Source organism: Pungitius pungitius, chromosome 9 (assembly GCF_949316345.1).
Source record: "Pungitius pungitius chromosome 9, fPunPun2.1, whole genome shotgun sequence".
Classification (NCBI taxonomy): Eukaryota; Metazoa; Chordata; class Actinopteri; order Perciformes; family Gasterosteidae; genus Pungitius; species Pungitius pungitius.
In genome coordinates this window covers 1,559,192-1,582,660 of record NC_084908.1, presented here as the reverse complement: position 1 = coordinate 1,582,660, position 23,469 = coordinate 1,559,192, and the positions used below count along the sequence as shown (strand labels likewise).

General features: G+C 42.9%; 3 protein-coding genes across 4 annotated transcripts in view; 2 read left to right on the top strand and 1 right to left on the bottom strand.

Annotated features, from left to right (window-relative positions):
* LOC119218307 (zeta-sarcoglycan) overlaps positions 1-23,469 on the top strand; it is a 217,066-nt gene that overhangs the window by 91,167 nt on the left and 102,430 nt on the right. The window lies entirely within an intron of this gene.
* On the top strand, positions 2,323-7,252 carry LOC134132774 (G2/M phase-specific E3 ubiquitin-protein ligase-like). Of its 2 annotated transcripts, XM_062564778.1 has the most exons (7): positions 2,323-3,093; positions 3,838-4,382; positions 4,557-4,873; positions 4,995-5,176; positions 5,261-5,433; positions 6,161-6,375; positions 6,515-7,252. In XM_062564778.1, the coding sequence occupies exons 3-7, from the start codon at positions 4,573-4,575 to the stop codon at positions 6,769-6,771; spliced, it is 1,128 nt and encodes a 375-aa protein (XP_062420762.1). In that variant the 5' UTR covers positions 2,323-3,093; positions 3,838-4,382; positions 4,557-4,572; the 3' UTR covers positions 6,772-7,252. The 2 variants fall into 2 exon arrangements, with proteins under 2 accessions (XP_062420762.1, XP_062420763.1); XM_062564779.1 differs by lacking the exon at positions 2,323-3,093 and having other exon boundaries at positions 3,102-4,382.
* On the bottom strand, positions 7,305-10,551 carry LOC134132730 (uncharacterized). The gene is made up of 2 exons (XM_062564529.1): positions 8,740-10,551; positions 7,305-8,492 (listed from the first exon to the last, which is right to left on the bottom strand). Exons 1-2 carry the CDS (start codon positions 9,492-9,494, stop codon positions 7,721-7,723), a joined length of 1,527 nt encoding a protein of 508 aa, XP_062420513.1. The 5' UTR covers positions 9,495-10,551; the 3' UTR covers positions 7,305-7,720.

Genomic DNA, 23,469 nt, shown 5'->3' with positions numbered 1-23,469 from the left:
CAATATTTTCATGTCACATAAAAAGTTGAAAATAAAGTGCACTAGCAGACAGAAAGTTTATTGTAAATGACCAATGCTAAAAAAACATAAGGGTGGTTTAGAACATACTGGTTGGTCATCATGGGCCAACGGGAGCTCAAATGGGCGGATCAATACACCCAGGCTCCACTCGCTGCCATGAGCGTAGTACTATACTGTACTATACTCAAATGAATTAAAACATCAAACCGCTCACATCGATAACCTCAACGGCGCCATTTACAGACCCTGACACTGCTCACATACACATGAATTTACTGTATATGTTTGACTATTCCAACTTATCGAATGCCAATCTGAGAAGGTCTGCAATAGGAAACGGAATAAATATTCTGCCAGCCTTCCTTTTTACACTGGACATGTGAAGCTGTTGAACCTCTCTGCCATATGCCAGTCTCCATTACCAGCTGTCTGCACTGGCATCGCGCACTTCTCCCACTATTTCGCCGAATGCCACTCTTTGGACCTATAATTAAGCCCATCAGTAACCTGGGGGGGGGGGGGGTGATAACCAGACAGACAATCAGTCTCTTTTGTGTTGCAATGTTTCGGGTTCAATCAGTCTTCAGCGAGGAGGGCCAAGTGAGTCATGGTACACGAGGAGATAATTAGTGACTTTCTGTTCTCCTCTACCGCTGAGCGTCACGACTGGTAAATCCAGACATTCGTTCCAAAACGCCAGCTGTCTTTCTCCGTTACCGGTCAGAGAAAACAAAAATTTGCCCGTCATCTTGTGCAGATCTATGAAGGTCTCGTCTGCTAGAAGGTAAACACTGCCAGGATCTGCTCTTTTAAATGCAGAGTCGGGACGCTCGTTCCAGTCAGTGTTTGGCAGTGTGCATTTTGTGCCTTATCTCAGAAAGGATACAGGCTGAGATTGCACTAAGGCAGCGCACCAACTCTCCCATTAAGGCACGTGGAACAGACACAAGGAATTGAAACTCTCCAAATGCAGTTGGCAGAAGTACCAAAACATGGAATTCGATGATACCACTACACCTCAAATCATCTTTCAACCGGTGCGCACACCTGCTAAAAATACATAGCGGAGGGCAGATTGCTTCTTCTTCCTGCAGCTGTTGGTTTAAAGAGAAGGGCAAACGGCTTTCTCCTTGTTAAACTGGGACAAATCGCCCCATGGCCAGTCCTCATCAGTATGGATCCACACAGTTAAACTCCCCGTTCCGACCCCTTGGCACCCGGCTCCGTCAGTCCCATTCTTTAGCGAGGCAGTAGGCTTTGGTGCCAAGAATCAGGATGGGACTGCTTGTTCTCCATCAGGTTTTTCACATATTCCTATTGATCGTAATTCCTGTGACTGCAGCTGTGGAAATCTTGCATAAATAAATCCAAAAAAACATTTTCTCTACTGCCTGAAACGGTGCCAATAAAGAGAGCATGAATGTTTGAAGTATTTTGGGGATTTGGCTCTGGTACAGAATTGTTGGGGGGGGAGGGGGCGTTCTCTGAGGAGGGACTCTGTTTTAATGATTCTTGCATCGTCCCAGAATATTCGCTGATACCCAACGCACAATGCTGTGAAACACACGCCCACGTCGTGCTTCGCCTCACGCACGCTCACTTCAGGCTTAGCATTGTCCATTTAGTGTCAAAGTTATTGGTGTATTCTTTTGTATTTTGATGTTGCAATGATAGTAAGTGTTTACATATACATTATACCCATGCACAGTTCTTTTAAAGGAGCTCAAAGTCCCACCCAATAATTCCCAAACGGTTTTAATTTCAACAAGAAAGCAAAATGTATGTGAAATCAAACCAAATAATAATAAATAAATGCCTGCTCTTTTAATGTAGGAAAAGGAAACGGACCCCCATTGCGGCGAGTTTACAAGAGCAGTAGCTCATGCACTTTAACTTGCATTATTAAAACTAATCGTTCATGCTGAAGAAAAACAATGAGCAAAGTGTTTCAAAGATGTTGGAAAATTGCAGTTAATAATAATCTTACTCTAAATGTAGCCACATCCAAAAGGGCCATCCAGGACCAAAGATAATGCACTTTCACCCATGGGAATTATTAAACAGATTTTCATTATTGTAACTGCAGACGAACCATTGTTCATCTGTCTTTTATGAATTTCTACAGATGCGTTGACGTGAAAACAAATTCACATGTACTCCCCACACTCTTTGCTAATAAATGAAACATGAACCCGGCGGACTGACAGCCATCGGTCATCCATTTGGGCTCTTCCCAATACATCAGCACCTGGGTCTGCGTTATGAGGGGCCGTTCAAGACATTATTCATTCTGGTACTCTCACATACATATATTCTCACTCTCACATACATATATTCTCACTCTCATATACATACATTCTCCTTTCACATACATATATTCTCACTCTCACATACATATATTCTCACTCTCACATACATATATTCTCACTCTCACATACATACATTCTCCTTTCACATACATATATTCTCACTCTCATATACATACATTCTCCTTTCACATACATATATTCTCACTCTCACAAACAAATGTATGTGTGTGTAAAGAAAATATATGTCTGTAAGAGAAGAATGTATGTGTGTATGAGGAGAATGTATGTGTGTATGAGGAGAATGTATGTGTGTATGAGGAGAATGTATGTGTGTATGAGCGAAAGTATAGTGGAAACGGAAGGCGTATAGTGGAAACGGAAGGCAGAACATTTCTCGCGCTGTGATTGGCTGTCAACCTACCCTGTGATTGGCTGAGAAACTCGAGGCGGGTCATGTTCAGGTCGCGACCAGCATGGACGGAGAAGAGACCGCTTTGCAGCAAGCTATTGGAGTTTTGAGGACGATTTTAACATCCCCCGACACCATTTCGTCTATTGAGCAACAGAGGGCATGCTCTTCTGCACCAAGAGTTGTTCACAACACGGCAGAAAGTGAATTGAGGCAACTTTTTAGACCAGGGGGCAACTCACAACTCAGTGCTACAGGTCAAGCTACACAAGACCAGACCGGAGGATCACGGCAGTCTTTGCGATTTCAAACGCAGCAGCACTTTGGCAATTGGGGCTCTCGTCCGAGGAAAAGGTAAGAATAAATACGCTCTATTTTTGCGGTACTGATTTCATTGTATATTGGTAAGTGACCGCGCTTCCCCCCCGTCTAGCCGTAACGTCCCGCAATTGTGTCCAATCCCATGCCTTCACTGCACTGACATATTGGAAGGCTTCAATCACGCTCTTTGCCGCGCTAGGTTTATGTCCTGGCTTCCTCAGATGTAAAAAATATCACGTTACGTTACTGTAATGAACAGAAGGAACAACAGCCATTGAAGTTAGTTTTAGGTTGGATATTCAACATACAGTCGGCGAATTAACCGTCCTCTGGCGGACTCCTGCTGCTTCTGCCGCTGAAACTACTGAAGTTGTCGCTAAAGATTAAAGAATCTGTTTCGAATATCCAACCTAAAACTATTTTCACCGCGGTCCATGCATGACTGTTGTTCCTTCGCTTCGCACGTAACCGCCAGGAACAACAGCCGTTGAAGTTAGTTTTAGGTTGGATATTGTATATGGATATGTTTTTTTCTTAAGATTTAATTTAAGTTTAGTAAATGTAAACATTTGGTTGAACTAAACAAATATTTTATTTTGTATGTTTACAATGTTCATCATGTTCAAGACCTGAAATTGACTAAATTGACCTTTTCTTTGTTGGGGTAACATAGTTCATAATTATGAGGGGATACTGGTACTTTGGGAGAGGTCACTCTAATAGATGGATGGTAGAAGTAACTCTCAAAAATATAAAAACAAATCTTGATTTTTCCAGATACTCGATGAAGATCCTTTTAAGGATGATGGCAGCGATGACAACAATTTGTGTTCCAATCGCCAACTGCGGTCCTCATCTCTAACGCAAGCTAGACCCTCTTATGCATCTTCAGACAGTTTGACCAGTCTAACAACTGCCTCCCCATCGAAAAATACTGCCTCATCACTTGGACGTGGAGTGTTCTCCATTCATACTCCAGCCTCATCCTACCACAGCAATGTCTCACCTAACACCACCATTTCAGCAAGCGGTTCTTCTAATCAACTGCCAGTATGTCCCTCCACCAGTCAGCCTTCTACCTTACCATTTGGGGGAACAACTTCAGTTGATCCAACCCTGGTCCTCACTTGGCCAAACAGTACAAGCTCACTCTACCAAAGTAGCACTCCAGCAAGTCATTCCCCTGAGTTACCCTCTACCTCAACACACCATCAAGCAACAAACTATAATAACTACCTTTCAATAGTGTCTGTACTGTCTGACCTTTCTTCTAATGAGGAGGAACTGAACCAGGCTATACTAGCAAGCTTGCATAGTGAAAGGTTAGTACAAATGTAAATGTTTTAAGATTTAAAACCATTTCATGTTGTACTATTATTGATACTTGCTAACATGTCCATTTTACTGAAGTTTAAATCTGTCAATGAACAATACACATGATACACTACTAAAACTGCATCGTATAATGTAACTTATTTAATTGATTTTGTTTCTAGGACCACAGGATGTTGGATGCCAGCAAAAGATATCTTGCAAGATCTTGCAACAAAAATAACCCAACAGAAGAGATGCAAGTTTAACATTAACCGATCAACAGTCTTGGATGGAGCCATCAGAGGTTTTAAACGAGCGACATATGATCCATGCCACACTATTTCTGTCAGATTTTCTGATGATATGGGAGTACCTGAAGAGGCTGTGGACTTGGGTGGACAAAGAAGGGAATTTCTAACATTGCTTATGGAAGCTTTGCCCAGATCTCAAATGTTTGAGGGAGAAGAAGGCAAAATGAACTTGGCCTTTGACAGTACTGGTATGTATTGATTGTGATCCCATCATTTAGGTGCTGAACCCCAGATAAGTTTAACTTTATTTTGTGTGATGATACAGGTACACCTAACTTTGTACGCACTGTCCATGCTTTTTTTCTGTAGCCATGAGAGAGGACCGGTACTTCATTGCAGGCAGGGCCATCGCAGTAAGCCTTGTACACGGTGGACCTCCCGCAGGCTTTCTGTCCCCAACTCTCTTCTCTTGCCTTGTTGACGGCCCAGAATTGGCAAAGCCAGTATTGGCAGATGTTGCAGATAGTGACCTACGTGACAAAATCAAAAGGGTAAATTGTTGTGTCTGTCTGTTTCTACATTAGTGACTAGTGTGGCAGACATTTATTAACAAAACGTTTTTCTTCTATTTGAAGGTCATAGAGTGTAAAGTATTTGAAGAACTGCTAGCAACCACAAAGCCACTTGAGGAGTATTTGGCCAATGCTGGCTGCCTGAGACCGCTGCGAAAGTTGGAAGACAAGAACCTGCTTGTAGATGACATCCTGATGTTTCAAGTGATGCACAGAGTGCGTGGTCCTTTCGAGAGGTACATTTGAATCTTTTTAAATTCTTCTTTGCCTCTCCAAAGCCTTTTTTACATAGGGCAAGGATGAACATTCATCTTTCTTTTTTTAAGGTGCAATATGTAATACTGACAGCTGGTGTTTAAGAAAGTTACTGCAGCACAAATTCAAAATACTGGAGAGAGTCGTCGAGATCACTTTACTGGCTGTGTCTCAATTGTTTTGCGAGTAACCAACTCGGGTACTCTAGCTATATAATTCAATGTGAGTACACAAATGTTGAAATGACATTAAATGCCCGTCCCTAGTGGCTGTGATTAAATTAGCCTGAAGCTAATGCTTACCTGTTCAGGAGGAAATAAGCCAACTCTGCGTCTTTTTGGGGCTCTAAGCTGTCTCCAGCTTTCAGATACATCTTAAATATTTACCAGTTGTTTGTTACGTCTCTTGTCACGCAACTGTTTTATTTTAAGTCAGGTAGAATCTATCTCCATTGACCCTGTTCGTTTGTTTGCTGCTTTCAAGGCTGTACTAACGTTACAGCTGCAGGGCGTTTGGTTTTTACAGGTATATCTGGCAACTTACCTCTGTAAGAACTACTAACTATTCTGGGTTTGAATTCTTCTATTTGTCATTCTATTTTTTTCCAATTCATTCATCACCTACATGTGAATATGTAAAAACAAACTGTCCAAAAAACTTCATTCACCAATCAAAATACTTTAAAAGTAACTGTTGATTTTTACCCAGATTTAGGGATGGACTGAGAACCCTTGGTGTGCTGGACAAAATCAAAGCTCATCCGGAGAGTTTTCTTCCCCTCCTATGCTGGTCTCCTACAACCCTCACAGCTGACCTGATTGAAAGCCTCTTCACCATCCGCCTTTCTCCAGCTGGCAGCAATAAAAGGCATTCTGAAGAAGTTGTTGTTCCTTTCTGGAGAGACTACCTAACCGATGCAGAAGGTTATTGTAATGTTTAAATAAACTAAAATAATTACTTATTTGAATTTGGAATCATACTGTATCTTACCATTGTGTATCACTTTAAAGTAGTGAGGTGTGTAGTGTTTTAATCTAATATCTGATGTATTTCTTTATGTAGAGCAAGAAGAAACACAGAAGCTAGGGACGATTCTCGCCTTTGCCACCGGAGCCAATATTGTTCCACCAATTGGCTTCTCTCCACATCCTTCAATTGAATTTCTTCACCAGGAGCATGACGCAGGAACTACCTCAAAACTACCAATTGCAAACACATGCATCAATTGTCTGAAGTTACCACTGCACACTTCTTACAAAGACTTTCAGGAAAACATGGACTTTGCATTGGGCAATACCCATGGTTTTGGCATAGCTTAGTATGCATGCAGAGAGGCCTTCTCAGTATTCTGTTGTACGGTCTAGCTCATACAGATACTGTAGATATACATGAAGCAGCACTGAAATAATCACACAACCGTTCCTGACATGCATATATTTGGTGTCATTCCACATTTGTTCCATTTATATTATAAAGAAGGTGCTTACCATTTTATACTGACTACAGTTCAGATTGTTCATCATATTATAAAGAAGGTGCTTACCATTTTATACTGACTACAGTTCAGATTGTTCATCATATTATAAAGAAGGTGCTTACCATTTTATACTGACTACAGTTCAGATTGTTCAGAGTTCAATGAAGGTAAAACAATATCAGAAACCATTGTGGAGTAAGTAAGCATTGCTTTCTAAATCTGATCTACACACCGGCATTATGTTGACAGATTTTAATTTGGTGTTAGTGATGCCCTAAAATTGACTTGTTACTCCTGTTCTTTGACTAATAAAATGTTACACTATGACATGTGAAGTCAATTTTCTTATTAACTAGTTCATTATTTATTTGGGTGCTGTATTTGCAATGCAAAGAAAATGTCGTCTTCTGCTCTGTCGTGTGCTGCTTTCGGTCCATTTCTGCGTATTCCCAATGTACTGTCAGATTTTTTTTATCCTGTTCAACAAAGGACATATTAAAACAAGTCTGATTTTAATTCAATTTATTGAGAGCTCTAGATCCAAAAGCATGAAAATACACTAGTTTTCACAGCATTTCTGGTTTCACCTTTTTTGAACATAAACTAAAATGATACCATGACCTTATAACTATAAGTAAAGTGTTCTGTCACATAGGCAGTGCTTTATACTACACAACAATCGCAAGTAAATATCCAGTGTGCTATTACTATTTATGATAATCTTAGTCAAGTTAAGCAGTATAGCTCCTGGATGGGTTTTGTTTATTTTTTAAGACCACATGGTTACAATGTTAGGAATGCCGCTCAAGAAAATGCACAAGGTTGCAAAATAAATCTATACCATGATTTCCATCATCTTCAAATGGATCAAAGGTCTGCTGAAGTGTCTCCATTGTTGTGTCACTGATGGTAATGTTCATTGATGGAACAACAACAGCATTGTTTGTCTGTAACTGTAAAAGTGGTCTTTCATCAATAGCAAAGTCGCTGTGTATGTCATAAACACCATTCATACAAGGGTTATGCATTCCAACATTATTGACTATGCCCCTTTGCCACAGCTGAAGTGGAGTTTGACCCCCTTGTGTTGAGAGACCATGGTTGTTCCACTGGTTCTGAAATTCAGTTGCAGCCCTTTGAATTCGTGGTAAATAAATATAATGAAGACAAAATAAATGGATTTCATTAAGTGAATCTAATACGTTATTCTGTTCCATAAAGTTGAAAATATTAACAAAATGATATGACACTACTCGATTTAGCTCTGCCCATAATCTCTCTATTCTTTGATTATGGACTGATCTGCCAGTGATAACACTGCGTCTGTTTAACCCTCTTCTGTAAAGCATGAAACGGGCAACAGCAGTGTTTTCCATTCCATGGTCACATCTCACCCTGGATGGTAATCCAAAGTTCTGAACACCAGTAATGAAAAGTGACAAAACACTAGAGGCTCTGTTGTTGTCTAGACATGCAAGGTAAATGATTGCTCTACTAAAACCATCTACACAGCCATGGAACACCATCCTCCATCTCACAAGTTTGTGGTTTCCATCGATGTGCCTAGGAAAATTCAAAAATGTTAAAGTTCTGTTTTGCTTTTTGGATGCTTAGTCAATTTAGCAAGTCATTCCACAAAATGTCACATGAAGAATCTGAAATTCATAGGACCTCCCAATATTATATATAATATATTTTTAAGATCTGTTATTTGAATATCCCTGAAATATGGAGAAAATTTCTAAATTCTGGGTGACTAACTTTTTGCTTATTGATTTACATTTAGTTTTTCTGTTGGGATTTTACTCACCATAATTCATTGGGAGTTGGAACACTGTATATTCGTCGGCGTATTGCATGGCGTCTTCTGAGGGATCGCCCAATGGGATCTATTTCTTGCAGACTCCGTCTAACACGCCACCTTTGAATGCGTAACCCACGTGACCTCAAGCTCCCCTGAACATATCGTTCACCTGCATTTGTGGTTGACTGAAGAATTTCAACGATCACTCTGTTCAGATTGTCATTTGACAGGGTTGCATACGTCAGTGGCTGAACACCAAGCAGCTGTCTATGCCTGTAGAGAGTCCGACAGCTTACTCCTAAGCATGTTGCGATGCTTTGCCAGTTCATTCCAAGGGATGCTAGATGAGAGATTTGATCTTGTGAAATGCTGTATTGAGGCCTTCCTTGAAGCCCAGTCATCACAGGTGGAGGCAAAAGGGCATATCTGTTCTCAGACCTGGTTCTTTGCCTGCTTTCATGAGCACTTAACAAAAAATGAAGACATCCATGTAAAGACTCTAATGTATTGATTGTTTCTCTATTTCTTGAATTTTCAACAAATCTTGAGTTGGACATTAGTCCAGATAGGGTTTGTACATGATCACGAAGTTCTCCATACAGCCTCTCATGAACAAAGAAATCTGTAGCTCCTCTTTGGATATTTTCAACACATTCCAATATATTGTTAAAAAAATGTCTAATGTCATTTTCATTGCTACTTACTCCCAAAATGAGAAACTGCACCAGAGAAGAAAACAAGAGGAGTTTGAATAGCATCATGTAGGCGGGCCCCTAAAATCGAGGTTAGGACCAAAAGTCGTTTGCATGTATTTCTCAGTTTGAAAGTGACTTCCTGTTGTGAAGAACTTGGTGGTAGGATGAGGCTGGAGTATGAATGGAGAACACTCCACGTCCAAGTGATGAGGCAGTATTTTTCGATGGGGAGGCAGTTGTTAGACTGGTCAAACTGTCTGAAGATGCATAAGAGGGTCTAGCTTGCGTTAGAGATGAGGACCGCAGTTGGCGATTGGAACACAAATTGTTGTCATCGCTGCCATCATCCTTAAAAGGATCTTCATCGAGTATCTGGAAAAATCAAGATTTGTTTTTATATTTTTGAGAGTTACTTCTACCATCCATCTATTAGAGTGACCTCTCCCAAAGTACCAGTATCCCCTCATAATTATGAACTATGTTACCCCAACAAAGAAAAGGTCAATTTAGTCAATTTCAGGTCTTGAACATGATGAACATTGTAAACATACAAAATAAAATATTTGTTTAGTTCAACCAAATGTTTACATTTACTAAACTTAAATTAAATCTTAAGAAAAAAACATATCCATATACAATATCCAACCTAAAACTAACTTCAACGGCTGTTGTTCCTGGCGGTTACGTGCGAAGCGAAGGAACAACAGTCATGCATGGACCGCGGTGAAAATAGTTTTAGGTTGGATATTCGAAACAGATTCTTTAATCTTTAGCGACAACTTCAGTAGTTTCAGCGGCAGAAGCAGCAGGAGTCCGCCAGAGGACGGTTAATTCGCCGACTGTATGTTGAATATCCAACCTAAAACTAACTTCAATGGCTGTTGTTCCTTCTGTTCATTACAGTAACGTAACGTGATATTTTTTACATCTGAGGAAGCCAGGACATAAACCTAGCGCGGCAAAGAGCGTGATTGAAGCCTTCCAATATGTCAGTGCAGTGAAGGCATGGGATTGGACACAATTGCGGGACGTTACGGCTAGACGGGGGGGAAGCGCGGTCACTTACCAATATACAATGAAATCAGTACCGCAAAAATAGAGCGTATTTATTCTTACCTTTTCCTCGGACGAGAGCCCCAATTACTGGTCTTGTGTAGCTTGACCTGTAGCACTGAGTTGTGAGTTGCCCCCTGGTCTAAAAAGTTGCCTCAATTCACTTTCTGCCGTGTTGTGAACAACTCTTGGTGCAGAAGAGCATGCCCTCTGTTGCTCAATAGACGAAATGGTGTCGGGGGATGTTAAAATCGTCCTCAAAACTCCAATAGCTTGCTGCAAAGCGGTCTCTTCTCCGTCCATGCTGGTCGCGACCTGAACATGACCCGCCTCGAGTTTCTCAGCCAATCACAGGGTAGGTTGACAGCCAATCACAGCGCGAGAAATGTTCTGCCTTCCGTTTCCACTATACGCCTTCCGTTTCCACTATACTTTCGCTCATACACACATACATTCTCCTCATACACACATACATTCTCCTCATACACACATACATTCTCCTCATACACACATACATTCTCCTCATACACACATACATTCTTCTCTTACAGACATATATTTTCTTTACACACACATACATTTGTTTGTGAGAGTGAGAATATATGTATGTGAAAGGAGAATGTATGTATATGAGAGTGAGAATATATGTATGTGAAAGGAGAATGTATGTATATGAGAGTGAGAATATATGTATGTGAAAGGAGAATGTATGTATGTGAGAGTGAGAATATATGTATGTGAGAGTGAGAATATATGTATGTGAGAGTGAGAATATATGTATGTGAAAGGAGAATGTATGTATATGAGAGTGAGAATATATGTATGTGAGAGTGAGAATATATGTATGTGAGAGTACCAGAATGAATAATGTCTTGAACGGCCCCTCATACTGCGTCATGAATCAGACGTACTAGCGAGCACACGGGCGCACACACAATGATTAATAATCCATCTTTTACGTACCCATTGTGGTTAGCTGGATCAGCACGTACTGCTGAATATTAAGGAGACAAAGCAGCTGGATGTTCCTGTTCCTGTCTGTGGGAGGGAGAGCGTGGGGGGGGGGGGGGTGTGTTTGTGTTGTATTCAGAGACAGTTCTTGGAATTGTAAATTGATGAACGTATCCTCCTAATTGCAGGCTTGGCTTGAGACAACACATTAAGAGAACATAATCCTGATTTTCTTTTTTTGTGTAGTCTTTACACTTCGTGGTTTTCCCTCCCCCATCAAATGGCTTTACAAGGCAGTGAGTGTCCATGTTATCTTCTCTGCCCCCCCATGCAGTGTGATGGACACATGATGTAGTTTGGCCAAAGGTTCTTCAGAGGTACAGACCAGCGTTGTTACTTTCACAGGAAACAGGGTGACTTGTCTTATTAAAGTACCCCACGTTACAAACCCTCGTTTTATCATCACGAGGCACAAAGTGGCCCCGAGATGATCCAATCAAAGGAGCACTCGTGTTGCTAAAACAAATCCCCAGGTGTGATGGAGTCTCCGCCTGTTTTCATTGATTGCCTAAGCACTCTCATGGAATACAATGATGGGATCAAGGTGTGACTGAAGCAAATGCAATTGACTTCTCACCAGCGGATTCTCAATGCATCAATAACGGTCCATTTTGAATGAATCTGTCTAAAAGCCCGAGCAATATGAGACAATGTCAGCTTTGAGTGAGCTCTCTGCACAACAATTCATTGAGTGCAACACCTGCAGGTCCCAACGATGCCCACAGAACAACACATCGTCTGTCTAGCGGATCATGTGACTTTAAACTTCCAATACATTAATATTTTTAATGTCATTTAATCCACTTGAAGGTTTTGACATTTATTATTTACATGTAACAAAAATCAAGAGTCCTTCATTTTTGTCTTTCAGCGTGTTTTGGCCTTCATCCACAATGGACTTTATATCCAGCTAACTAATTGCTTTTAGCGACTCTAAATTCTCTGGATTCCCTGCTTCTGACGCCTCAATGTCTCTGTTTATAGGTAAAAACTTCCACTCGTCTATTTTGTACATGTTATGAAAGGTGAAGGGCCCTGAAGAGAACTTTGTTCATCCTCTCCTTCCCCCGTCATTCACCCTCTTTCCTTATTTTATTACCTTATAAACAGGTTCAAATCATGCTGAGGCCTCCACGTTTATACCTTAACCCCCCCTGGATCTGTGTTTTAAGTGTTATATATTCTGTATACATTTGCATCAGTTTAGCTACCTATGTTGATATCATGCATCAGCTGTATTATTTTTTTTAATTTAACAAAATGACAAATATGAGCTTTCTTCAACAAATTTAGTTTGCAAATTTAGTAGAGCCCCTTTTAACTCTAGATGTTCTCTTTGAAGCAGCACCATACGTGTATTTAGCTGCAGATACATACGGAACAAAGGCCGCGCTGCGCACACACACACACACACACACACATAGTCTCGTGCTTAATGTTTAGTCTCCTTGGTCAGTGCTGGTGACACTGCTTATTATAAGGAGAACTAGCGGGGGTCACAGGTAAGGGTCACAGGGGCGAGAGATACACAGAGAGGAGAAGAGAGGGGCTCTCTCTGAAGGATTGATGCTGGCAGATGGACACACAGACACACACACACTAATGACACACTACTGCCTCTCTCATCCTCATCACAGTCACTCATTCATTTGTAGTCCGCCTCTCTTCAGAGCAGTGCACACACACACACACACACACACACACGCACACACACACTTTGGTGAAGTTTAAGGCTGATTGGCAGTTACATGTATTTCTCAGTCCGTATCTAATGACTAATTAGCATGTGGGTATCTTCAGTGTCTTCCTCTTCCTCTCCTTCTCAGTTTCTGGAAAAGATGGAGGGAGGAAATGCTCCAAAGGGAAGAAGGGGGTCTGGAAGCTAACCGAGAGCTCCACTCCGTCTTTATTTCAGAAACAGACGGGTGGACCAAGACGGAAGGAGCTGCTTTGAGTTCTCTTTTGCTTTGAAGGCAAATGGATGAATGGAGAGACTCCATAAACTGCGTCACACGGTTTTTTGCTTCCAGTTTTTATTTATTGTTCAAAATAATGTGCGGGGGATAAGCAAAGTTTCCCCTACGCTTCGAAATGCAGCATTATGCAAAGGGGATCTTGTCACTCCCCTTTGATTTGCCCCCTGTGGAGATTGTAGAAGAGCAGTAGAGTTTGGGAAAGAAGCTCAATAGGAAGTTTGACTCTACATTCTGGACTATTCCAATATGTTTTTCCATCTTGATTGTATAGTGAATACAGTAATCAGAGGTTGAAGCTCTGACAAAAGTCTCTCTAAAACTCTTTTTTTTGTCATTGAAAAACCAAATGAAGAAATAAGCGAAATGGTCCTGGGGGGGGGGGGGGGGGGGGCGGGAATAGTGATTAAAAACAACAACAGTCAGCCCGAGATGTGAATCGTTCTAGTGGAAGACACTCTAACTGGACTTCTGACACATCAAATTGCTGTTATGCCCCTTAAAAAGTTAAACCCTGACAATCCTATTAGCCCACTGGCAGTACTCGCCTTCTTTTCTTCCTCATATCATATCTCGTATCACTTTTTGTGCTCTTCCACCACCATCTTCCTCTGCTTCTGTGCTTCTCTCTTCTTTCGCTCTCCATCTTTGTTTGAGGATAAAAATGTGATCTTTGGCGTGAGGAAGATGCTGGAAGTCAAAGGGAACCCACAAAGGCCGGAGAAAGTGGGAGGAAGAGCAGTCATGGGGGCGGAAGAGAGAGAGAAGATGATGATGATGATGATGATGAAGAGCCGGGGTTGAACCATTGGTTTGAGACGACACGTTGAACCATGTGAAGCCGTCCATTGGTGCCCGTGGGGGAAGGTGTGAGCCCTTTGGTCACCTAATTCAGTGCGTGTGGTTGGATCCCAGTGCATTCATCTGGCTTTCTATCACCACTCAAACAGGTTCCAGTGGTGGGGTCTTCACCCAGCTCACTGTCACCACGTGCGCGTGTGTGACTGCGAACATGCGCGCGTTCCTCGTCACTTTGATGCAGGGGTAATCGGCCTGGCTAATGGAGTCCTTGGCAAGTTAATGAGTGTCTTAACTCCACGTACAGAACGCACACACAATAACACACACACACACACACACGCGCGATAATCTCCACACTTATGCACTAAACTTCTCAAATCGCCCAAGTCAGCGTTTACGTTTCAAACCAATTACTCGCGGCACATTTCATTCTCTAGCGGATCTCCACTCGCTACAAGAACAACAACCCACTGCAGCCATGAGTTATCAATGGCAATTCATCAATACAATAATGCAACCCTGTACGGGGGCGTCGGTGAATGCACCCACATACCCACACACACACACACACACGTATGCACAAGCATTTAAAAAAAACACAGGGAACCGCAAAACACGCTAACACACACACACATATACAGTATACACGCGATGAAGCAGAAACACACACATAAAGTGCACTTATGATAATATATATGTTCCATCCGTGTGCTTATTCTGGTTTCTCACATATTTACTGGTCCAGCTCTTGCTGTCCCGCCCCTCATCACAGAATCGATGGCAGGTATTTGTTTAATTACGTCCCCGGACAGTTTGACAATACGCCGTGTACGTTCTGTCAGTTGGCTCAGCCGCGTCTCACTTCCTCGCTCCTCAATTACGGCGCCGCTGCGGTCCATTTCCTCGCTAAGTGTGAGCGCGGATGCTTTCTAAAGTTGTTTTTCACGAGGGCATCGCAAATGGCTTCCTCTTAGAAAGGTATTTCATCCAACACTTTCTAACCAATCCTCCATCATCGCTTACGACCCTCCAGAAGCGGGCGCCGTGTTGCCTGCAGAGGCGCTGCAGTGTTCCCCTTCTCCAGCACGGCTCAGTCACGCCCCATAGGCTCGCGGGCCTCACGTGTCGCCTCCCAGCACGCTTTGCGGTGGTGTAGATTGAAATGACCTTTTAGTCTGACGATTGACCCGTTCCCCCGGTCACTCTCATTCAGGGACCGTCTCGCTCACACAACCTACCTGGGGTTCCCGCTCTCAAAGGGGCTGACATTAAAACGAGTTTACATTCTCTCAGTCCAATCATTAAAATAGAGGCAGTGATATTTGGGCAAAAAGCCTTGTGTTTATAGGTCGGTTGACTTAGACCTTTGATCCACGACTCAAGTGAGGGGAAACAGCAGTGAGGTACTGAAGCTATAGTTCTCAAACATAAGTTTATATAAGTAATATAAAAAGTGGAACATGAGGAATACAAATCCAGCATTAAAGGTTTCATCTCAAGGTGACATCTGTTTGAATCACATACAATGAAAATGGTAAAGGTCTTTCACTGATTCATGTGCACATTTCTACTTGTTAATCAGATCCGATATTCAACACATTAAACTGCATTTTCTCTGCAAGTTAAAAAATGCATTCTTGAAAGCTTGAATCCAAAATGTCTATCTAAATCCTCCGGGTAGGGCTGGGTTTTCTTTTGATATCTGACAGACATGATCCTGCATCAACCTGTCAATTCTGTCAATGATTCATTTTTTGCTCTTAACTTCTCCAACATTACTGACAGATGAAAGTGTTTTTGCACACTTTGCTTCTTATTATTCATGAAGTTGATGTCACTGTGGCAGATTTAATATTCTTAGAGGGAATGATGTAATTAGATGAACTTCACGTTGACCTATCTGTTTTCCTATACGTGCCATTCACAGCAGAGCACATAATTCACAATCAGTATTCCACTTTGCTTTTAAGGGTCGTCGAGCATAACACCCGAGATGAGTCTCTCCAACATCCAACATTCCAAAGCTAGAAACACACTCTCTCTCTCGCCCATCAGAGCCGCACACCAACTGCAGGAAGCAATGCAGTCTGTGTACCACCAGCTGAAAAAAACACTTAATGCATGAGTGTGAGCATGGAAGAAAATCAGCACATTATACAGTGGGAGGTATTTGTAAAGACCAGCTGACTGTGCTGTAAACCTTATTAAAACGCACACAATACTCACAGTGAGGCGTTGTTTAAGGTTGATTTCAGCTGGGAGCCGTCGAAATATTGCAAATATTGAACTGACAATAAATGGATGGTGTTACAGGTGTACACGATTTCCTAGTTTGACACTTAACACCAGCGAGTGGTGAAAATGACACCCGAGCAGCTGTTGAAAAGGGTAACGCGAGGCCATTATGAAATGTGTCCATATGGAGCAGGGCCCTGCTCTACCAACGCTACCCTGAAATAACTTTGGCAAGAAGTTGTCCCAACGTGACGTTAATGGCAGCGCTTGCATATGGAGAGTATTATTCTCAGCATATGTTTTTGCATTCAGCTGAATAGTGAATCCTTGCACCCTTATTCATTCCTATTGTGAGCAATGGCTGACGCCAGCGAGCGAGTCGTGTGTATTTAACAAGAGTTATTATCCTTCCTACCGGAGTGTAAATTTTACACCAGCGGTGCGACTTGTACACTAGTGGGGTGATTACTCGTCGCGCTCAGTGTGAACTGAAGAGGATAATGAGATCTGTAAACAAAAGGCCGCCATTTTGGCAGCAGTCAACCTACTCGCCGACCTCCGCGGTGTCCTTTTGACAGGTGTGTACGAGACGAAAGGCGAGGAGCCGCCACGTGCCCACTCTAGATCGATGTCCTTCTCTGTGTCTTGCCCGAGGTGGTTTCCCCGTATGGGTGTGGCGGAGAGAGGCGGCGGCCAAAACCAGCGCCTCAGAAGGGGACATGCATGTGCACCCCGGGTTTCGTTGGACTGCTTTCTTTCATTCTAATCGCTCTCGCAGTTCAACGTTTGCCACGGGTTAACGCAATCTCCCACTCAACTCTGCACGCCTCCGTTCAGCCGCTCCAATTTATTTGCACCCCCGCCGTCTTCGTCCTCCTACTTTCTGTAATTCCCGCTCGCCCCCAAGCTGGGTTATTCCATTGTTCGGAACCTGAACAAAAGGGCGACAGCGGAATAAAAAAAAAAAAAGAAAACTACAAAAAAAAAGGGAAAAATGAGTCTAAAAATAAGGCCTCCATTAGTGGGTGATGAGGTGGCCTGTGAAGTGCCCGACGGTAATCAGGACGTCGGAGAGGGGAGAATAATCATCTGGCATCAGCGGGGACGGCCTTAGATAATAAAAGAGGGATGGCTTCAGATTAGTGGGACGTTTTAGTGCTTCTTTGAGATTCTACCGAGTGGAGTTGTGTGGACCCGATCTGTGCTCTGATTCATTCATGTGCTGTTTATGTGCCTCCAGTACATCAGTTCAAGCCCCAGGTATGCAGCAGACTAAATTATTCCTGAGGTTATGTCATCCTTAACTCACAGAAGTAATGAAATGAAAGGAGCGGCTGAGAAAGAAAAAAATGAATCTGGCAATAGCGTCGCATAATCTTATGCAGTAGTCAGCAGTTTTTCAACATTTTTGTGTGACATTTCGGATAAGAAAAAAAAAAAAAGCACTGTTTTTTTGTTTTTGATGCGGCCGCCTGTCTGCCCCCGTGGTTCACTGGGTGTCATTCTCACACACCTTCATCGCTACGAGGCGCCCCTTTTTGAAATTGTCACATTGTCGTCACTTTGTCATAATTCATTTCAACGCTAATAGGAGAAGACGTGATGCAGCCCACAGACCAGTTACCCCAAACCACCTCCTCCAGCTACGGCTCTGCCACCTTTTTTTAGGGATCGCTCTCACAACTGCAACCGTCGGATCCGCTCGTGGCTCGTTTGCCGTCCGGTGGCCCTCGGTGAGTCACATGACCTGATCCCTGCCTTCTCATTCCATCGACCAGCCTTCGACAGTGGGGCAGTCCACCAAATTGTCTTTCACCTATTTACAAGCTACTCTAGTGATCCAGATTTTGTGTGTTGCCCTCAACTATTTGCCTGCTAGCTGCCAGTGGTCCGTTTCCCGTTTTCTCGCTATTGGTTGCCAGCCTCCTACAGGCGGACTGATTAGCTGCTGGCCTCAAATGCTTTGGGTTTGTTTGCCTTATTTCACTGCAACAGTGTGAATCTTTGGAATTAAGTCAGTATTTTGGTCAAAGATGTGGCAAGTATGTGTGTCTGTCTATGGTGTCTTCTGGTATTTTAACGCATTATCCAGAAAGGCTATGGAACGCAACGAAACCCGTCATCCCCATCCGGATCCATCACAGCTTCCGCAGAGGCATCTTTAAACCAGACACACATAGCGAGGAAGGATTTGTTTCACCAATCTACTCTGAATAAACATATCCACATTGTTGCTGTGAAAACAACAGGATGGCTAGTGAGAAGACAAAGAGGGTATCACAGAGAGTCCCGGCTTTGTGCTCCAGTAACTTTATATTTTGTAAATCTTTCACGAATGCATGCAGACTGGTTTGAATTCTCACTTCAAAGCAAACTTCAGCATCTGGCGTTTGGGTATCTTGGGATCCCACCACTCGCACGATGCCTCTTGCTCTTGGATTCGTAGTTTTTGGCCAGTTGGTGTTTTTAAAAATGGTTATTAGTTCCAAATCAATATTGTTAAAGTAATGGCAGTATGCCACTCTGAAAAGCAAATTTCATGACCAAACCACCGTACTTGTGTGTCTCTACCTCTTCCTGCCACATATAATTGTGTGTATAGGTCTTGTGCTCTATGTCTAAAAACAAAAGGAGCATATGACCAAAATTTGAGCAGTCATGTGTACTGTTTACTTGCTCATCTTCCCTCCTTTTCATTTATTCTCAGGCTTTTGATTCCTCAACGATACATGCCGTCCTTTTTCAACTTTCCTCATACTCCTAATGTCAAAGCAGCATCCTGAATCTGTTGCCACCGAGCCGGTTTCTGAAACATCGCAAGACTTGTTGCAAATAACTCGGGTTTGGATACTTTAAAAAAAAGGCGTCGGCCTTGGCTGTATGATGCTCAGCCTGTACAGTACGATGCTCAGCCTGTACAGTACGATGCTCAGTCTGTACAGTACGATGCTGAGCCTGTACAGTACGATGCTGAGCCTGTACAGTATGATGCTCAGCCTGTACAGTACAATGCTGAGCCTGTACAGTACGATGCTCAGCCTGTACAGTACGATGCTGAGCCTGTACAGTATGATGCTCAGCCTGTACAGTATGATGCTCAGCCTGTACAGTATGATGCTGAGCCTGTACAGTACGATGCTGAGCCTGTACAGTACGATGCTCAGTCTGTACAGTACGATGCTGAGCCAGTACAGTACGATGCTCAGTCTGTACAGTACGATGCTCAGTCTGTACAGTACGATGCTGAGCCTGTACAGTATGATGCTGAGCCTGTACAGTACGATGCTGAGCCTGTACAGTACGATGCTCAGCCTGTACAGTATGATGCTGAGCCTGTACAGTATGATGCTCAGCCTGTACAGTATGATGCTGAGCCTGTACAGTACGATGCTCAGCCTGTACAGTACGATGCTGAGCCTGTACAGATATTGTTAGTCATGATCAGTATGAAACCTTCCAGAGCATTGTCTCTTTCTCTCTCTATTAGCACGTTAAACTCTGGTCGCTTCCAAAACAGCCGCCATCTTTCCTCTCCCTGGGGAACTTGTGCTATTTTATTAACTATTTTCCATATTCTCGCGGACTCACACTCAGACAGACACAAAGACACACACACACACACACACACACCAACCTACTCTGGGTGGACCTAATTTCTTCCTCTGTCGCATGCAGTGCTGCTTCGAGTGGCAGTAGCATTTGACTCTTTGCTAAGCCCCGCCCCCTCGTGGCAGACTGGCCAATGGTATAGCTCCAATCAATATTGTGCATAGCACATCTGTGCTGTTGCATTAGAACGCTCCTTTATGTGAATGGAGCAGTGAACATTTTTTTGTTACGAAATTCAAATTCCAATCTTATCTATGGGTTTAAAGAATATGACTTTACAGGGAAAGCATTACTAGAATAATTTAACGTTCAGAAACATTCTGTGAGTTTTTTAACCTAGGAAGGTTTTGTCTGTAAGCTCCATAGTAATAATATCGGTTCAACATGATGTGGAACACGTTTTAGAGTCAAAAGCGGCTGGATAGCTCCCAAGCCCTCTCAGATCCCAGGGAAAAGCCTGCGGTTGAATGGAGAGGCAGGGGATGAGACAGAAAGTCAGTGAGTCAGGAGATAAGAAATGTGAGATAACAGGTCAGGTTGAATTCAAAGTTATTTAAGACAACACAAGTTTACTGAGTGCTTGAAATACCTGAAACTATCGTTTCTCCTATCCTTCTAGACCGCACCAACAGTTATTCAAGCATTCGCTCAAGTACACTCTGATTTTTACTCCTTCCACCTCTTCCCTCCACAGGCACCTTTTAACATATCGTGTGCTTGCTGAAACCTGAAGCGTGTCCTTGGCTTCTGTGTTGCACGGAGGGGAGACAGCTGCGAAGCTGTGTGTCCCTGTGTCTGTCTGTTCATGGCACAGGTGCAACTGACAGCAGGCACTGGCAGAAAAACAAGGTTTAACAATTGGCAGGGCTTTCAAATTCTGTACCAAACACTCACCGTGCTCTTAAAGAGCACACACACACACACACACACACACACGGATTTACACACATCCATTGATGCACTACTGCTCACCTTGTTTTCCACAACACACATTTGCATGCGCACACACGCTTACTCGTGAGTGCGTGCTCTTAAATGCGCACACACTGCCAGAGTCGTGCCCACACACAGCGTTACAGCCGGCATTTTATGGATTGTTATATAAGACTGAAAGGACTTTCTATTGTTTCTAACGGCATACGGTATTGGTGTCATTTGTATTTCAATTCCTAAACATGTTCACTCATCAAACGTATTGTTTGGTGTTCCTGTTTGCATATTTTGTTAGACTAAGAAGAGAGAGAATGACTTTAAACCTCAGTATCAGGCAGCATTGGGTTTGTCTCACCACGTTTTCTATGATGTGGGGCCCGATCGCCCCTCACACAACTTATTCTCACTCCCCCCCTCTTGCTTTTGACTGTGGTTAAATTGTATGATAATTCATACAGAAAATAAGCATGAATACATGAGCACATTTCCATTCTTTTTTATCATTTGAACACTGATGTCTGGTAATGTTTTCTAATTGTAGTTCTTGCCTTTGCTGAACTACTGAACTATGTTAAGTAGACATTCAGGCAGGCTGCATCTAAGACGTGATCATGAATAAACTCCCGCAACAGAATTGATCAAATTCACCCAGTGAAGAGTGAACTGATATTGGCGGCACCCACCTAGCTCCTGAGAGGCGCTTTATAGATTTCTCCATATTCTGATTGGGCCGAACTCGGCAAGAGTGACTGGAAATACCATCAAAGCGACAACCCGACAGGACATTTAGAGTGTGCCAACACTCTATTTCCTCCATCCTGCACTTATCCCTGCGTGTGGACGCAGGTTAATTCAGAGTCGTGTTTTGCATGGCAGCTCTTCCCCTAAATGGCAGTAATCTAACCTCACTCTGGCAGGCCATGCGCAATCCAGCCTCCGGAGGATTCCACTCAGCCTTTTCCACCGGAGCCCCCGGGGGGGGTCGCCCCCACCCCCCCGTCAGCGTCGCAGTTTGCATTATTCATCAATGCGGTTCAATAATATTTAATTGTCACAATAATATAATGACTTGTGACTATTAATGGGGACATAAAAGCTTATTTGGACAGGCATCGCTGTGCCACCGGCACCGAACCGCAGATGAATTGTTAGTCGATAATGAGCATTGAAATTTACAGCCTCAGGAGTGCTATTGCCCTATTGATCCCAATATGGAAAAGCACATGTTGACTCTGTTTAGGTTTTCATCAACATGAGGGTGTGGGGAGGGGGCATTATGTCTGGCATGTGCCAGAGTTATGTGGAGCTTGCACGACACATGCCCTTATATAGTCTTCAGAGGGCATTTCCTCTCATAATAACAATCATCCACAAACCTTCAATTGGTGTGTTTGAGAGAAAGAGAAATGAGAGATTTTAAACAATATTAAACAGTTTCTACCTGTGACTGCATTGTGTTACATTAAGAGTGACGGCTGCCTGTTGTGAGAGCTGGAAGCCCCGCCCACCCAGCCAATGCGTGCAGGCAGCGGACCACTGAGTGCGCTCTGGTTGCTGCTTTTTTAATGAAGTACCGCTACTAAAAATATTCAAAACCGTATCGTTTTCAGCGTAAGGGTACCGCGGCACCTTTGTAGTACCGGTACACCGTGCAACATTAGTGTGTGGGTTTGTTGGTGAAACCATGGCTTTATAGAAAAATAATCCACTGTTTGCACACATGTTCTTCCGTCTCCACGGTGAGGCTGTGTGACCACGTGCTCTCCAGGGGCAGTGTGTGTTGATGTCTCCTATCTAAAGCTTGTTAGCCTCTGATTGCTGCCTAATCATAACACTGCCATTGTGGTGCAGCCTATTACCTACACACACACACACGCACACACACGCACACATACACACAAAAGATGCTTCCCGGGAGAAACATGCACACATTCCTATGCACACTTGGGCAATCCCTCTCTCTCTGTCTCTCTCACACACACACACACACACAGCTACATGCACCTAGACACAGACTGCCCTCTCGTCCAAACCCGCTTGCCTCATGTGGAAGCTGCTCTGCCATAATGAACCAGTCCATATGCGCATTATTGATTCATTAGACAATAGTATCAAGATAGTATAAATAAACAGGAATTAAAACACAACATGAGTAATAGTTCCCTGAAAGTAGATGGTTTTACCTTTTGTGTTTTGTAAAGTGGAACTTGAGGAGCTAAGTAAATCTGTTGAAATTGAATTGGGACCAACTTTTTCTTTCCTCAAAAAACGGTAAGACTGCATCATTAATCACAGATCATTACCTGACTAGACTATGAAGTAGGGACATGGTTGCAAAGCTGAACTCACACACACACACACACACACACACCATCATCAGCGTGCCATGTAAGGATCCCTGGGAGCCCTGCACACCGCCAGTGCTT